The sequence below is a fragment of the Cystoisospora suis genome (genome assembly GCF_002600585.1).
Source record: "Cystoisospora suis strain Wien I chromosome Unknown contig_3438, whole genome shotgun sequence".
Lineage (NCBI taxonomy): Eukaryota > Apicomplexa > Conoidasida > Eucoccidiorida > Sarcocystidae > Cystoisospora > Cystoisospora suis.
The window spans coordinates 1-17,494 of NW_027156233.1; the positions used below are offsets into that span (position 1 = coordinate 1).

General features: G+C 50.7%; 4 protein-coding genes across 4 annotated transcripts; 1 reads left to right on the forward strand and 3 right to left on the reverse strand.

Moving 5' to 3' along the window:
• Positions 1-1,341: 1,341 nt before the first annotated feature.
• On the reverse strand, positions 1,342-4,760 carry CSUI_006706 (rna cap guanine-n2 methyltransferase; the record flags this gene model as incomplete). Its single annotated transcript, XM_068066859.1, has 5 exons — positions 4,695-4,760; positions 4,471-4,529; positions 3,026-3,624; positions 2,440-2,587; positions 1,342-1,449 (listed from the first exon to the last, which is right to left on the reverse strand). Coding segments are annotated over exons 3-5 (792 nt in total), but the record flags the coding sequence as incomplete, so codon positions are not given.
• A 1,585-nt stretch (positions 4,761-6,345) lies between these two features.
• CSUI_006707 (ribosomal protein rpl35) lies at positions 6,346-9,116 on the reverse strand. The gene has a single exon (XM_068066860.1). The coding sequence runs from the start codon at positions 8,180-8,182 to the stop codon at positions 6,962-6,964; it is 1,221 nt and encodes a 406-aa protein (XP_067921161.1). The 5' UTR covers positions 8,183-9,116; the 3' UTR covers positions 6,346-6,961.
• A 901-nt stretch (positions 9,117-10,017) lies between these two features.
• On the reverse strand, positions 10,018-10,521 carry CSUI_006708 (uncharacterized protein; the record flags this gene model as incomplete). The annotated part of the gene is made up of 1 exon (XM_068066861.1): positions 10,018-10,521. A coding segment is annotated over one exon (330 nt), but the record flags the coding sequence as incomplete, so codon positions are not given.
• Positions 10,522-14,185: 3,664 nt separating this feature from the next.
• On the forward strand, positions 14,186-16,219 carry CSUI_006709 (cytoplasmic dynein 2 heavy chain 1; the record flags this gene model as incomplete). The annotated part of the gene is made up of 3 exons (XM_068066862.1): positions 14,186-14,791; positions 15,160-15,389; positions 15,928-16,219. Coding segments are annotated over exons 1-3 (975 nt in total), but the record flags the coding sequence as incomplete, so codon positions are not given.
• Positions 16,220-17,494: the final 1,275 nt, after the last annotated feature.

Below are 17,494 nucleotides of genomic sequence, written 5' to 3' on the forward strand. Positions count from 1 at the left end.
GGGCACCCAGAGCTCCACAATGCTCCCACAGAGCTGGTACGACCATAGCCGTCACCCGCGGCCCCCCGGCTGGAACCTCGCCTGCCCAAACCACTTGCAGGGACAACTACACGCACCTCCCGCGGGGCTGAAGAGGAAAGAAATCATGTGAATCACACTCCAATCTACCATACTGAAATGCATCGGCCACAGGTACGAACCACCGTAACTTAGACAGGCACCACCGAACCGATCCCAAACATGAAGTGATCATGGATCAGAGCACGGACGTTGGTGGAGACCGGACGCAGACGAAGGCGGAGGCTTGCGCGATGCAGGGGGCACGACAGAACCTCCACACACCTCCGACGTAAACGTGCGGCATGGAGAACACACCGGTACCCTGTCTCCGTCTCCCCCCAGTCGTTATACTCGAAAGAGCAAGCAGCCGAACCCGGTCGTTCATCTCAGTGGGAGAGCGTTTGATGAGCAGAGGATAAAGGGAGTCGGTGCTCATGTAGTCTCCGAACTGGTCAGTTCCCAGGACGCTCAGGAACCACGCACTCACACAAGAGTAGTAACCAGCTCCAAGGTCGGTTCTACCACCAGCGCCCCCAACGCGTCAAACACTTTTTGCACCGTCCGAGCTTGTACGCTAGACAGCTTGTCACTCTTTCGGGGTGTCTGTCTTTTCATCCCTCCTAGCAACCGCCCGTCTGCCTCAACCCCAGTCCCCGACCTATACTGCCGTGTTGGTTGACCCAACTGAAAACCCAAGACGGACCCGTGACAACGTGAACACGGACACCGTCTTCTACCCTTCCTGCGGATTCGTGCCTCGCCCGCTAGATTGTCGCTGGTGCCTATTACAGCTCCTGCAGGGTGTCATCACTCCGCTCAGCCGTGACACGCCCTGCCTCGTGGCTAGCCCGTAAGGGCGGACCCCCGCAGCTGCCAGATCCCTGAAGGCGCCCAGGGCATGCCCGGGCCGTTGGCAGTACTTTGACCAGCTGTGTGTCTACCAAAAGCTGGTTCGGCGCTACGGCATCTGGTCATAGACGCCGGGCTTACCATCAAACTTCTGGTGCTCCGCTCGGTAGATTCTCTAATAGCTTAACGCGCCTCGCGACGGCTTCACAACAAACATGTTTCGAAAACAGCTGAAGATCTGAGCCGCAAGCATCCCGTTTAAAGATCTAGTCTATATGCAGTCCGTCTGACCACTTAGTGCTGTGTCGCAGCCCTACGCAAGACACGAGGGAGCGAAAATATGGCCAACGCAGCGCCGATCTGATATATCAACAAACAGGACGAATCTAGCGACTTCAGGAGAAGCGAGACAACTTCGCAGAGCAACTTACCATGAATGCTAACATTGTGCTGCGCCATGCGCACCCTCTCAGGAGAAATTTCACTTGCGATTACCAGGCCACAGAACCCTCTAGCGAAGTGAACTGCGTTTCCTCCAATCTGTACAAAGTAGCAAGAAAGCCGTCACAACGGTTCGTGCAATGGGGCAGCCTGTCATTGGATCGGTGCTGACCGGGCACAAAGAGAGGTCGTCTATGTACTGCCCTACCAGGCTCGCGAATTCACCTCGCAGGAAATACAGAGCATCACCTTGGAAATTGGACCGTGTGCCTGTTTTGCGAAAAACCCGCAGCAAGAGAAGCATGAGGTGCGGCAATCACTCTAACCGATGACACCTCATCCATCGACCCCATGAAATTGCAACGGGAAAGGTCGCCAGACCGCTCAAGCGTAACAAATGCCGTTCCGGCTATGGTCTGGTGAGAAAATAGAGAACGAGCTCTCTGCTGTTGCGCAAATAAGAGTACGGTCTCGGCAAGATAACGTTCTTGATAGCTATAAGAAACATGCTTTTGTGCAGGAAGGTTTCCATGGAACTGTGTGACAAAATGTGTCCCAGCTATACGCTCCAGGACCCGGACGTGGGTTCCCCGTAAGCGGTGGAGCGGCATATGACCCTGTCGTCCTTACAATAGGCAAGAAGCTCTGCCCAGGTGGCAGTCGCTGACCCCCGTGATGAGGGGCAGTACTATCAAGGGAGACGGAGGAGAGACAGAAGACTCAGGCTGCGACGCTTGCGGCTACCGACAGGGAGAAACGAAGTGACAGCTGCATGGAGGAGTCAGGCATCTCTCGGAATGACGGGCGACAAAGCGGAATCAGACTTGGACAGGCCAGCAGGTCAGTGATAATCAAGATCAGGTTACCGTAGATATACCCCAGTGTACGCCTCCCGAAATGGTTGGGCGATGCCCCTACACCTGCACTAGTCTGTTTGGAACGCGATCCTCCACCGCCAGTAAGAAGTCTTGAGATCGCGCTGCAGGTTCTGCAGTCTTATCTTGTAGGCAGACCGCTGGTGCTGGCTTGTACCCTTGCTGGCATGGGCGTAGAAGATTACAGCTAGATCTGCTGTCCGATGTGACTTACACCGCCGAAGCCGTCCCAGAGCAACGGGCAGGAACAGCGGGCCGCGATTTGAACCGCCACGTCCTCAGGAGTTGCGGACCACCACATGTCCGCGTCCATCTTGATACCTTCGTCATATCGATGGAAGATTTCTTGTCGCCGAGGATCCCTGTGTGAACCGCAGGGAATACTCAGCACCCGCTTGACGCGATAGAAATACACACAAACGGTGCTCTCTACAGAATCACCACTACGTATGTACGTGTGTGTGTACTTGAAGTCATGCCGGAAGCCAAAGAAAAACCGCAGCTTTTTGAACGGCACTCGGACTCCAACGGAAGACCCCGAGGACGAGAGAAGCATGAGCATCCTTAGCATAAAAATCCGGCACGATCGCCCTGAAACCTTCAACACGGAGAGGAGGCCGAAGAAATAGGAAAAATTTCCGAACACATATCCACCTATACGTACAAGTAAATACATACCAAGTCGCGATCGCAGACGGAGATAGCTCGCCTGAGTGACTTTTAGCAATCATCAGTTGTTTTGCTTCGCTCTGATAAAAAAGTAGAACCCATCACACTGGGCATACGAGTAGAAGACTTACTCCTTCGTTCCTCGCGTAAGAGCTTCGAGCCTTCTCTTTTTCCTCACTCTACGGGAAGAATGGAAAGGCAGATGAACGCCCCTTGATGCTTCTACAGCAACTGCCTGCTCGAGAGGGGGAGAGAAAGCGGACGGCAGTATGACAAGTCGTGTATCTTCTCCGAAACGGTTGTCACGTGTCGCGGCAGCAAAGGCTTTGTCCTCAGGACGGCGCTGCACTGGAAACGGTGAGGAACTCCGTGGTGGAAGAGGAATGACAGATGGAGAACCAGACATATTAGTTGTGCATGAAGAAACTGTTGAAAGATCACGTAGAAGGCAAACAGAGGATGAAGTTGATGACGAGGAAGCTAGGTCGTCCACTACTTCGTCGCGTGGTCCTTCCCCAGCCTGCTGGTTTATTTGTCTTGCTTGTTTCTCATGTATCGTTTTCGTGCTTGTTTTCTCTGGTGTGATTCGGCGTTTCCTTCCTGTCTTCTCCTCCGCAAGCTGTGTGCTCTTCGGAGACAAACGAGCAGCAACCCGCCGTCCCTCCATTGTCTAAAGGACAGATGCAGGGTAAAACAGGTAGAGAGGCAGGTCTTCGGAGTTGCGCGACTCCTGACAATTTGGCAGACAAAGAGAAAAAACGGGAGTCGGGAGTCCACCTGAAAGAAGACGGCTGCCCGGCGTATGTGCATCTCCCGCGGTCATGGGCAACTGTTCACGCTGCACATATTTATGTATGTGCATAGGTTGAGAAACAAATCGCAAACAGCCGTGACGGGTCCCCACTGCCCAGCTGGCCCTCTCTCATCCGGCAGGGGAGGCAGGGCTCCCGCATGGGTAGAAGAAAAAGGAAGTGAAGCGCGTTGGTCCCTAGATGTATCGACAGATTCCATCTCTGATAAAGGGCTCACGAAAAGTCTAGTTCCTGTCTGGCCATGCTCACAGCAGATCAGGGTTGTTTGCCTGTGGACCTAGAAGACTCGTTAAGCCACAAGGCTTTTCGAAGCGCCCCAGGAGAAAAGAGAGATAAGGAGTCCAGTCGCGCAGAGGTGGGCAGCAAGAGATCGAAGACGGATACTGTGCAAGTCAGAGCTCATCGTAAGACAAACGAAAACAAGGTGCCTAGAACAGGCAAGCAAGACCGGCACATTTCCACCCTCAGACTACTGCCGTTTGACATCCCGCTTGTCCCAGAAAGCGAAGTGACAAAGAACCCTGAAAGAAGACAAGGTAGGAGATAGGAAAAAACTATTACTTCCAGGTGCGAAGCTGAATCAAGGCACGTTCCTGGAGCGTGTCGACCAAGGATTGGAAAAGAGGGGCTCAGAAAAACTGCAGAGAGGACCCACGCATAACAACCCGGCACTCGCCAAACACAAGACCAGAAGAAAGAACTGCGATACAGTTCCTCCGGAAAGGAAGGCTGATAATGGAAGAGAAGATAGCCTTTTTCCTCACCGCTCTTGAGTGGAAGTACAACCGCCGGCCAGTGCATCAAAGCGACTGATGCACAGTTTCTGCGAAAGAACACAGTATTAGCATCGAGTCCCAGGGTCCGGCTGCAAGAGATAGGCACATCTCATTCACGCTGTCTGCGCTACCCGTTAGCAGGCTAACAGGCAGGGCGGACTGAACAAGAAGTCAAGCTTGTACTTCGGCCTGTAGTTTGTATCGCCACTTACACTTAACGCCCGGCGTTCCATTACCGAGATCTGTTGAAAGCTTGTAAGTCTTCGCATAGAGAGTTTAAAGTCTCACTGAACTGCTCGACCTAACCTGTACACTGCGCCTACTCTCGTCAGAGAAAGAAAAAGAAAAAACCGCGTTCTCCGACAAAATATGTCCCCACGTCACCGCCATGCAGCTTGCTAACTAGCTCTTTGCATGCATGCCCTGCCTCAGGTCGATGTTACCTGGCTCTCCCCGGGCTACCTGATACAGAATGAATGGGGAACGCCGATGTGCGTGCAAACGAGGATCCGTCTCACGTCAACAGAGTGAACATACACGAGGCATGTGGTAGTTCAGCTGGAGACGCTGACCCCACCTTTCGAAACGGAAAAGGAATCAGACAAACTGGCGTCTGTCTGAGCTTGACCGCCCGACTGCGCACACACAATCCTTTGTGGTAATCGAAGAGTGCAGATGCGCGCGTGCAACCAAGTGGCTTGCAAGAGGCCGGCCAGGGCGAATTCCACGCGCTTATGTCGTTGCCGAAGAAACAAGAACGTTATGGTTTCTCATGGACTACAGTCGGCTTTGAACACTCCTGTTAGCTGAAGCTTCAGACGTGGCCCCCCCAAGAAACCGAAAGCGGCCTGTCACCGACTGGAACCCTTGCGGCGTAGTTTCGGATTGGGTGAGCTAGCATCACAGCTCGTCCCGTCTACGCACAGGTATCACATCGCCGTCGACAGGGGCGAGTCCGTGGTTTTGTTGGAGCAGCTGTGAAACACTTCCGTTTGTAGCAGCGGCCTTTTGTAGCCGCCGCACCAACTAGGCCAACAGCCCAGCAGCTGTCGCTTGAGCATAGCTCTGTTGTGTCCTAGAGACCCGCATCGATGTATCCTTAGACTCATGTGGTTTCTTTCCTCCTTCTCGATCCCGTAGATATGAGTAAATTTTCGTCATCATCTTTCCAGTGAAGTGGCGTCAGGGCTGTACACGTCAGACTTATGATTATTCTTGTGGAGTCTCAAAGCAATCCGCGAGGACCGGGCTCTGCTGTCAGACAGACGAATGTCCGAACACGTGACGACGTCTTTCCTGCTCTCCGGGTTTCCGGAGCCCGCACGCGTTCCTCCTTTTCTGTGGAAACGAAAGAGTGTGACAACGCGCGCACAGGGGATAGTAAAGAAGGCAGTGATGCGTCTGAGGTATCCCATGTACAATTGACCAGTGCTCGTCAATCATATAAATTCATATGCTTGTTTGTTGGCCCCTCTTTTGTGCGGTTATTCGTGCTGTGAATTCACTGGCTGGGTTAGCGCGCGAAATAAGAGAAGCGCTTACAGTGGACATCCTTTCTTCTTGGGCACGGCTTTCTTTCCAAGTGCCCACATCCCTTGGGGCCCTCACTTCGCCCCTTCTGCTTTCCCCACCATGCTATATACGACGCGACGCTGTGCGGGTTCCATAGGTACATGTGTGTATACCTGTACTCCTACGACTGGTGTGTTTTTCCTCTGAGGTCAGCAAGAGAACAGCAAGAAAAGCAAGGGGGCGTTAACCCATGGTGAGATCACCAACTGGGAGCTGCCTTTTGATGGTAGTTAAAAAATCTCATCCCCCTCCCACCTTGCCTGAATATCTTTCTCTTCGTAGTCACAGGTGTGCTTGGCAGCAGGGCTTTTCAACAGAAAACCAAAGAGAGCGTCCTTAGTCACATTCCCTAGAACGAAAACAAGCAAAAGTAAGATGATTGTTAGTCAAGAGAAGGAAGGCACCTCTTATAGCTAATACGGTTCGCTTACGCTTCTTCTGGGTATCACTACGCCGAGAAGATGAAGGCAGAACGAGCAAGCTGACAATAAAGTGATTACAGGAAAACATAAAAGCATTTGGACGATGGAAAGGAAACCTCGTACAACAAGAAAAAAGAACCATCTCCGCGCTCGACGAGGCCTATCGGAGACCACTCCGCCACAGTTACAGTCTACGCTTCTCTCCTCTCTCCCTCCCTTGCACCCTGCGCTCGTTTGGACTGTCCGAGAACGACAGGTATGCACACACGGACAAACGTGTCTCCAAGTCGAACATACGTAGCATATACATAGTCTCTAGATGTATATACACAGGGACGCACACATGCGATCTGTTTATACGTCGCGTCTCCGATTTTACTTTCGTTCTTTCCGTCTTCCCTACGCTGTTCTCTCTTCATCCCGACCATTTCGTCCACTCGTCATCTCCCTTTTTTTGTGTATCCTCGCGTACGGCCGATCGGCAATTAGGCCTTATAGACAGGCTGAGGCATCTTCTTTCTTCGCCTGATTCGCGCACGAGCTGTATGTATACACGAAAGGAATTTACTCGCCATTTTCCCTGTAAGCACACTGACTTTCCTCAGACGTCTTCTCCTCTGACCTTGCTTCTTGCGCATCAGATGCTGTCTTCCAGAGTGTCTATATAGTAGCTTTCCTGTAGCAGTGATTTTGAATCTTTTCGCAATCGATTTCCTCGTTCGTGGCTTCAGTGCGGGGGTCGGGATTTTCACCTTCATCTCTAGACTTCCTACGCCACTTCGATAACAGGAGGAAAGAGCAGAAGATAGGGAAGGCTGGCCCTCTTCTATGCTTTTCCTTGAGCGTATATTGCTTCCCCAGGTCTGAAATTGTCTGTCAGCTTTTCTCCCTTCTCGGGACCGAGACTGATAAAGATTTTCGCCAAACAATTCACTCAACTTCTCTCTCCTACATGGAGACTTGAGTTCTTCCCCGTGGTGAAGGAAAGGAAGGGAATCAGAGGAAAGACGTCGCCTCTCCGAAGAGAAGCGACGTGACCCATGACGCGTCTTCGTATCTTCTGTTTTTCTGCCTGACATCTCTGCAGCTCTCTTCATACAAATAGAGAAACTTGCTGGGGAAGGACAGGATGACGAAGAGAAGAAAGTTTCATCTGCCTGGTCCCGTGTGCGTCCAAGAGAAATGAGAAGCGTGGAGGGAGGTAAGAAACCAGGCGTAGACACGTTTTGTGTGGGAAAGAGAATCTTGCCATTTTCAGTTGACAACGAGCTTCTACGTATACTGCTCACTGAGACTGAATTTGAACCGTTACTGTATCTTGGACTGATGGACGAAGAAGATATCTCCCTTGTTCCTACATCAGCCCGGAAGAAGAGAGTCTTTCCACAGAAAAGTTTTGCAGGACGAGTTCGGGACTTCTGTGTTTCAGAGAGAGGACGGAGTAGGAAGAGAAGCGGTTGGTTTGGAGTAAGGAGACGGGAAAGGACAATCAAAGATGACAGGGGTGCGGGAGAATAAGAAGAGAGCGAGAGAGACGGTAAGTGTGCAGGGAACCGCCAGGGCACGGGAAGAGACGGGCGGCGTGGCGAAGAGGTTTTCTGATGTGCTAAGGCAAGCAGCACGGGAGAGGAAAAGGAAAAGGAGAGAATCAAAGAGAGAAGAGAAAGAAGAAACAAGCGACGAGATGAGGGGACTCTTGCGCCCATCGTAGGTTTCGAAGAGAAATGAAGAGAGGCGAGTCATCTAGCCAGTTTGGTGTATAGAAAAAAGAGTGACAAAGATAGTTATGAAGGTTGTAAAGATGAGAGGACGGAGGAAAAGAGACAAGGCGAGGAGCTAGGAGAATAACACAAAGGCGGGAAGAAAGGGGAGGGAGCAAGAAGGCGAGGTCCAGAGTCGAGAGAAGCAGACAAAGCCGAGAACATTGTGCCTTCTGCGGAGAGGCGAAAATGAGGAAACGACACAAAAGGTTCAGGTTCAGAGGAGTGTGGCACATACAATTCACGAGTCATCCTGGAGTGAGACGGGAGAGGAATATTTCGAAGAGAAACGTTAAGCGAGAAGGTCGGCATCGATGGAAGGTACTACACCTAACCGCACACTCATCTTTCTCGTCACTCTATTAACGGACAGGCAAATCCTCTGCATATGTGTAAAAAATGGGTATCCGAGGAACCCCTGGAACGACGCCTTTTCCCAGTTTGAAACTCTTCATTGTGAAAGTCACAAAATCACAGTTGCTGTATCAAAGACAACGCTCTGCAACGTTCCGATGCGGCATGTACACGGAAGACAGTTCTTGTGCTGTTTCATGTCTTCAACTTAGGAACGGTCAGGAGAGCGGTCCTCGAAGCAAACAAGAGGACGTGGGAAGAGATAGAAGGGAAAGCTCCTCCTCACACTCCCGCCGTGCAATCCATAGCTCCCTTTGGTCACCCGAGAGAAATACCAAAATGCAAAAAAGATTTGGGTGTCAAGACCTCTCTTTTTCGCTTGGTATGGCCTACCTTTCTTTGAACTCGCTGGCAAAGCAGTGTGTACGTGAGAACGCAGGAGGCGACTATCGTGTACAAAAGAGATTCTCCGGTACACTGGTGCGCATGTCTATGCCCGGGGCGACTGCGACAGCATTCCAAGTGTACATACACCTGGGAGAAGACGTGGATATAGAAAGGAAGGCCTCTCAGATGAAAATTCATGACAACTGCATGCCTGCATGCAGGTTATGTTCGATTGACTGGCGCACCAAGACCGGAAAAGTCACAATCTGCTTGTCTTGTTACTCCCTTGTCTTGTCGAGCCCTTTCCCCTTTCTACCTCCCTCCCTCCTCGAAGAATCGATCATCGTCGGTGTCTAGAGTCAGTCCAGGCGGCCCCCGTTGAACCATCGAGGATACCCTTGATGGCGGCGACTTTTTCAACCGTTTGTTCACATTCTTCAGGAGATATCTGTCCACACACCAACAGAAGCGCTGAAGATACCCCCAATCTGCTGCTGCTCCTTCTGCCTAGTCTCCAGGTGCTGCGCATTTCCTCACTCCCCGATCCTTTCCTTCGTCTCTTTCAAAACAGCTGGATGTCTCTGAGCAGGACACCAGGAAAGCAGTCTCTCGAGGTCCCTTCTTTTCCCGTCCCCTAGAGAGAATCCGAAACTACCTCGAAAGAAAAAGTGGTTGTAGCTGTTATATGCATATTGCAAAGTGCCCCGGGGGCTCGATGGCTCTCGGTAGCTTTCTGTACACCGAATAGCAACAAAAAGGCTGGCCTCCCTATTGTCGTCTCTCCTCGCTAAAGGAACAGGACCGCTTATCTACACCCCCTTTCACAGCCGGGTCACTTTGTCTATATCGCTTTTCTAGTCTTCTTCGACACATCTTCAGCGAAAGACCGTTATAGGTATCTAGCACTTGTAAACGGAAAAGACTACGGGACTGCAGCGAAGTTTTTCTCTCCGTTGTGTTGTTTTTTCCTTCTTGCATCGTCGTCCTCGTTCACTGTGTGTGTGTAGGTCAGCGTCTCGCGCTGTCCTCTGACAACGTGCCACTGCACGAAGAACGAGAAAACTTGAGTGGCGTGCGGTTTGAATCTTTCCTTCAGTGAAAGGAGCACGATGTTTCTTACGGAACCTGTGTCTCCTTCCGGCGCCTCTGCCACCTCTAACGACCTCACAAATCAGTGACTGATCTTTTGCATCTTTTCTTCTTTCCACTTACTCTCAATTCGTCTCACGTTTTTCTCTTCTCCGATGCCTCCGCGTCGCTAACAGTAGGCTGAGCTTTTGCCCAAGGTGTACGCACATATACCCACCACATTGGTGACACCTTTTCACCCGGACGATACTCACTGCAGTCTGCAACACGCAGGTCCTTCCTTTTCTTTCGTAGGCTTCTTTCCTACCTTCTGGCTTTATGCGGTCAAGGCGTCTACATGGTGATTGGAGAGACGAAGGAAGTATTTTCGTCCTCTGCCTTTTTCTCGCTCTTAAGCAAGCATTCACTACACTACTTGCATACTCTCTGTAAATCTCCCGGAGTTTCTTCTCAGGTCGATCTCTTCCTCTTCTGCTCCCTTCCTCTGTACATCAGAGAAGCCGGAGAAAAGCATCCATGGTCGCCTCCGTCTAGTGAACCGAGATCTCCTGGCGGAACATCTGAAAGAATACCAAACAAAGTTCTGGGACTTCTACCATTTTGCCCCATCTACTCTTTTCATCATATGACTCTCTCGCGTCGGCTCTTCGCTTGCTGTTCTTCTAGAGCTTTTTTCTCCCAACAAAAAGACCAGGCTTTAACATGGAGGTGCCATCTTCACTTCTCAAGACCTTCAAGGGAAGAGATATCAGAAACAAATACGAAAGACCAGAGGAACCGAGAGAAATCCCGAGTAGGGAGACAGTTCTCCACGATGAAGACACAGATCCCCGGGTCAACTATATCTTGGACATAGTGAAGGCTCTTGCTAACGTGAAGGCCGGGCATGTCATCTTCTCTTCCACCCATAGAGAACGTCTACTTTTCTTCCTGGAATCTCCCTCTCTTCCTATCCTACATATTGCCGGTCACTCCTGGAGCCCAAGAAAGGGCTCCTCCCTGCTTTTCGCTTATTCTCGTGCAGGCTCACAGCAGGAAGAGGGAAAAGAGAGAGAAGATGAGGATGGAATGACAAGCGAAACAGCGGGAGACGGGACGGGTCGGTCGAGGGAAAATAGGCTGTCTTCGCTCTTGAAGAGAAAGAGTGCCGAGGAGGAAGGACAGAGAAGATATCTCAACAAAGAGAATGTCATTCACGAAAAAAGTGAATGGAAGTCAATGACAGGTCACTCCCATACAGGACATGAGAGCCATATCGAAGACTCTACAGGAGAGAAAATCCTCGTCGAAGTAAGTACTGGACTTCCATGGTGTCATGAACAAGAAACATCAGGAAATGATGAGGAAGACGTAAATTGTCGCTCTCAACTGAAGACCTCTCACTGCCCTTTCACTCTTTTTTCACTCGTTCTCTTGAAAACAGATCCTTCTGCTACACCCATCACCGTAGCAACAATTCATCAGAAGCTTCAGTTTCTCTCGCTTCCTCCTTTGACGGATGTCTCTTCTTCTTCTCCCTCGTCTCTTTACATTTCCGCTTTCTTTGCGTTCCTCTATCTCCATTCTGTTCACATACTGCAGCCTCTTCTTTCAGCCGCACTTCATTTGTCTTGTCTTAGTCATGAAGAAGGAGCATGTTCGCAAGATCCATCTCTTACTTCCTCTTCCACACTCTTACCTCCGTCTTCTTCTTCTTGCTTTCTCTCTGTGCCTTCTTTTGTGGGGCATGGCTTCTCTTCTTCTTCGCCTACAGTCGACTTTTCGCCTCATACTCCGGACTTCTCTCGTCATCCTTCTGCAAGTCTCCAGCAGGACAGCCAAGGAGATGATAGCAACAAACGGCTAAAGGAATCAACAGCAGAAGAGTCATTTCCTTCCCAGAGAGCTCACTCTTTCGGTAGACATGAAAGCTGCTTTGCAAAGAAAACTCCTTATGATATTTCCTCTCATCTTGCTGGCTTCCGCGAGGCTCAGAATGCTCTTTGTCGTCTTGAAGGTGCCCTAGCTTTTCTGTCTCTCAGATTTTCTTCCGGTCAAAGGGCCCTACATGCCTCCGATCCAGGTAAAGAGTCAACTCTTTCCTTCTCCTTGCCGCCTGTTTCTCGTAGAGACGAAAACTCTTCACAGTCAGCAAGCGAAGAGAGAATGCAGGTCGGAGAAGAAAGTGGACACTTCTCTCCCTCTCAAAAACAGCCGTCGTTTTCGCAGCGACACGCGGTTGTGGTTGAGAAGTCAAAGAAGCCTGGCGTTTATTCCTTAGTCGGTGAGGACGTCAAGGAGCTCTCGAGACTGGGGGAGAAGGCGACAGTGTGGAGTCTCTCCTTTGATCTTCGTACTTCTTATTCCCCTCTTTTCGGTAGCTTTCCCTCGACTTTTCTTGGATTCACATTTTATGATCACTTGGTTGCGTTGAGGAACCTTGCTCACAGCATAAGGGGGGAGAGAAGAGAGGACACAACAGATCCCAGGCTCCTAGGAAAAGACAGAGCTCCTGTACGAGTAAACCTACGAGAAAACCATGAAGAACGAGAGACACAGAATGCCGTCAGCACAATCGAGTCAGTCCTGGCATCGCTAGAGACACCTGTCGGAAACCTTCTAGGAGATGTACACAAAAGCCTGTGGGAAGAGCAACGGAGAGCAGAGCGTCTCGTGAGCCAGTTGTTGGCACTCAGAGGAAAAGGACGAAGAAGAGGTTCTACGCAAAGAAGCGGATGGAAGAACGCGAGCGAGAATAAAAAGACAGAAAGGACAGCGTCAGATGAGTCCACGACAGGAAGATCACTAAGCATGATGGACAAACAAGGGGAGAGATGGGAAACATTGAAGGAGGAGGAAGGATTATGTGAGACGAGAGAAGAGCAAGGTGCTTTCAACAGGGTAAAGATGCGAAAGCAGGAGAGCCCTAGGAACAGCAGTAACAGCTTTCTTTCGGATCTTTCTGTTCTTTTAGATCTTTTAGAGGATTGCCTACAACAACTGTGGAGTATCCATACTCATTCTACGGTACTGAGGGAGATCGGGAACGGAGAAGCAGAAAAAGCAGAAGACGGAGGAGAAAGTCTTCCACGTGTTTTTCCCTTGTCTCGTGATGAGGCAGCAATACAACCTACGAGGTACCAAGCAGGTTCTTCATCCCTCCTCCCGCTCCCCGTCATCGGGAGTTCAAGTAAGAAGACAAAACAGCGGACTGCCCTTCACCAGCAGAAACCGAAAGGCCACAAGAGAGGCGTCTTCATGTACAAGGAGAAGGAGATGCGGCATCTACTTCGGATCATTGGACTAGACCTTCGGGCGGCTCTAGAAAACTACCTGCTACGTCAAGCCAGTGACGAAGAAGAGATGCATCTTTCCCGTTTGGATGTTTGTTGTCCGCCGGGCGCTTCAGGAGCGGCGGGCGTGCATCTCGCTAGTATGAGATCGCTCACTTCCTTAAGCGGCATCAACAGTGTTGCTGAGGAGATGTGCGTGGAGATTCAGGAAGCCGTCGCTTTATGTGACAAGTGGCTGTGTGCCAGGCAACATTTGCTTGCTGTCTTTTCGTGTAGACGAGAGGACTTGCCCGACGCGTCCAGAGAAAGAGGGGAAGATACCCGCTTTGCGGACGATGCTGTCGAGGAACTCAGGATAGTACTGAAGAGCATTTTGGATTACCACAATCAGCAGAAAGCCTTTCACAAGATGCTTAAGCTTGATGTGATACACAGAGGGAGTTTCGCGGGTAAAAGGGACGATTTGACTGTCCTCTATGGTGGAGGACGAGGCGAGAAAGAAGTAACAAGATCGAAAGATTCTAGAGGGTGGGACGTTAGCTTCTTTCTGGAACTGACAGGAGACAAACTCAAGAAAGGAAGCGTAATTCCGGTGAGGTTTGCTGCGTTTGTTGTAGCCGCAATCCTGTCTAAACGTGGAAAAGGAGGGACGCTTGGAGGTCAGCGGGTGACGTCTCTGTTTTTATCCATACTGGAAATAGCAGAAGAACAGATGATACCTCTAGAGGCCCTTACAGCCACTAGATTGAAGGAAGAGATTTTCTGGAAAACACGCGAGACAGACTTTACATCCGAAAGCGAGGAGGATGGAGCAACGCTGGATGACCCTCTGCCTTTGTCAGCAGCACTGAAGTCGGATCCGGATACTGAAGCAACTGGGGACGCACATTCAACATGTGATGACTTACTTGTTCCAGCCAAGAGCACAGACACGGAGTACAAGTTTGGAAAAAGGAGAACAAGAGAAACCGCTGAACTCCTCAGGGGTATCAAAACTCACATGGCGCTTCTTTCACGTCCGGGGGTGCAGAGAAACCTCAGACTTGAGAGAGAGAAAGCTTTGTCAGACATTCGGGTGTATGTGCACCACATTGCCGTCGACGTAGGACGCCAGTTCCTGAAGTGTAGAGAAGTCAAACTTGGGAAAACCAGTACAGAAGAAAAACGGCACGAGCAGCAGAGGAGACCGAGCGTGAATGATGAAACAGACTCAGAAGAGGACAGAGACAGTGAAGAAGAAAATTCTTCCTGGCCCCCCACGTATTCTTTCTCCTCAAGCCGCACCGTCACGGCTGATCTCCTGAGAAACATACGGAAGTCCCGGAAGAGTTTGAAGAACGTCCGCGACGTCACGGAGACTTTTCTGAAGGATTTAAGGGGGTCTGGCAGCTTACGGGCCGAACTCGAGGAGGCTGAAAAGACAGTAGAAGGTTTTGGAAAACAACTCTTTCAGGTAGTATGACATTTTTGCGCGAGTCGAGAGAATAGACAGCTCTGCACATTCCCAAGAGACTATTCCTTTTGTGGCTGATATAGGTGCTGTAGGCTGCACGAACCAAGTAGGCAGGTGACAGTGTGGGTCTCGCGACCAGGGGGGAGGAGATCGTATTTTATGTGATCTTTCTGATTGGTGAGGAAACAGCGCATTCACGTGCATGGAGTCACCGAACGTCAGTTTACGTTGCGGCCGCTTCCTGGAATGCATTTCTCATGGCACGCCCAACAGACATGGTGTAGGTTGGATATCTTTACGTGACTGCACGTCAGATGGCGGACCGCTTTCTGGACTGTCATTGTGCGTGGTGCTGTTCATCTTTCCAGGAGTGGTGCGCAGCATGTACAGCCACAGCTACCACCACAGGCGGATGTCCTCTCCCATCAGTTGACGATCCTGTCCTCAGTTTCGATGATGCACGAGGAGGGGCTTTACGGCTTCATTTTTCTTCTTCCCTCCTCCAGCTCGTCGATGAATTGCGGCTGTTTGATGCATTGGGTTATCAAGTCCCCTTGCGTATTCGTCAGTCTGTTGAAGTCGTCGTCGAGTATCACAAGTATGTCGTTTTTTGAGTGGGCAAAAAGCTTCGCAAGGGCTACCCAGAGACAAAGTACCGGAAGTCCCACACATACATGTCCATTTAGATGTCTGGCGCATCCTGGATAGCTGTACCCTAAACCCAGTCGCACTGAGTTCCGTTTGACTGCCGATGGAACTATATAAGGCACGCTATCAGCGTGTGGATGCACGCGGAGCCGAGACCCGGAGGGCGGAGAGAACTTGGTGTTAAGTTGTCTGCCGTGTGGTTCTTTCTTATTGTCCTGCCTATTCGTCGGCTCGCAGCTGCGGGCGACTATAACGGAGACCTGGTGTACATCTCCAGTGCCTAGTATTTTCAGCATATCTTTGTGAAGAAATTCTCTTCGGCCTGGCAAACACTGTTGAGGTTCACTTGCTGGCACTCGCGGATCGAGTCTGTATGTCTTCGTACCTTTATAGCTTCACCTCGCCAGTGTGGTCAGTTATACGTACGGCTCAGACCAAACTTTCATTGTCATCTGCGCAGATGAGTAGATGTGCCTGTCACCTCGCAGGTCGGCTGTTTTATTACAGCAAGTATGCGATTACTATAACTCCTTGAATGAAGAGATCCTTGAGTTCCACAAACCACTTCTCCTTCGTGAAGCGGTGGAGTTCGAGAAAACAGTTCAAAGGGGCTGCTCGCAAAAAGCTGTCTCTGATAGGGAACAAAAAGGATCATCGGCAGCGCTTCATCCCCGAGTCACTTGGGGCGATGTCAAGACGCTGGAAGATTTCGCCATTGAAGTGGAGGAGAAGTTTTTGAGACTCCAGAAGAAAAACAGACAGCTGCAGCGAGACCACGAAAAGGTAAAGAGCGGGCGACTGCGTGTTTCTTTTGTCTTGTCAACCTGGGGACAGGACCACCGACCTCTGTCGCTCTGCGCTGAAGCTGCATAATCTCTCAGTAGTCGCAATTTGCTATCGTCAAAGGCTGTGCCCTGTCTACGGCACTGTCAGATCAACTTGATCGCTGCGCTCTTCATGTAACGGGGCCAGCGTCTCGATCGACATCCTGCGACGTGTGTTTCCGCCTGCGCGTGGTACTACCTCAGTGTAGGAGAGTGCCCCAATTGACCGATGAGAAACTGGTAGCGAGGGCGAGCAGAAGAGAAGATGCTTCTCCTTTCTGTGGGTGCATCTGCAATTAACCAGTCCTCAAGCGGGAGTCCGCGGCTGCCATGTCAATCACTCAGATGGGAGTATAACGCATACGTGCCTTTCCGATGTAGTTGGGAAAAAATAAACACCAAAAGAGACGGAAGATCAGATTTCGTTTGCTTTTCTCTGCTGGTCGACCATATGAGTGTGTTTCTGACGAGACATGCGATTATCCCCGCTGTCGCTTGACCTATCTGTCTGGACCTTCTGGATGAATCTGCACGTGCTCTTTGCACTATGCTGCTCTGGCTCGCACGCCACAGTAGTTTCGGCGATTTGTGGTTGTTAACTTCACAGATGTATTGCTCTCTGAAAGGTTGAAAAGGCTTGTTCGTACTCGGCAGCGAGTCTCGGTTTACTGAAATCAGCGTTGCCTTTCTCTCAGCGAAAATGTTTTTCTCTGCCTTCCTTCTCTCTTTACTCAACCGTCCGAAAGAAGTCTTCTGAGTCTTGTCTACGGAACCTTCACCTTCCCGCATCTTCTGCGGAATTGTACGGAAAGCATACAGCTACAAGGAATGTCTTGTCAGCGACGTGAGCGCCTGATTGCTGTCGTCTTATACCTCATGCCTCGACCAAGGCCAGGTGTTTTTCCCGTGATCCATGAATTTGAATGCCGCTCACAAAGCGTTCGGTTAGTACACACTTCTTCGATCCTCGGTTGTTTCGCTTGCCCTCAGAGCCCTTGAGGGCGATCTTCTTCTTCCAGTCACGATAGCTTACCGTCCGTGGACTAGTGCACCGCTTCGTGTTTGGAAATGTTGTTGGAGGGAGAGCTAGGTCACGTGAAGATTCTCAGCGTTAATGGTGAAACGCGGAGCTGTGGGTTGCAGTTCTGCTTTTCAGTATGCCCATGTGTGTACAAGTGTGTCGCGGATGGTACGATGGGCCTAGTCCTGTCTCTATCCGTGGTCTCTGCAA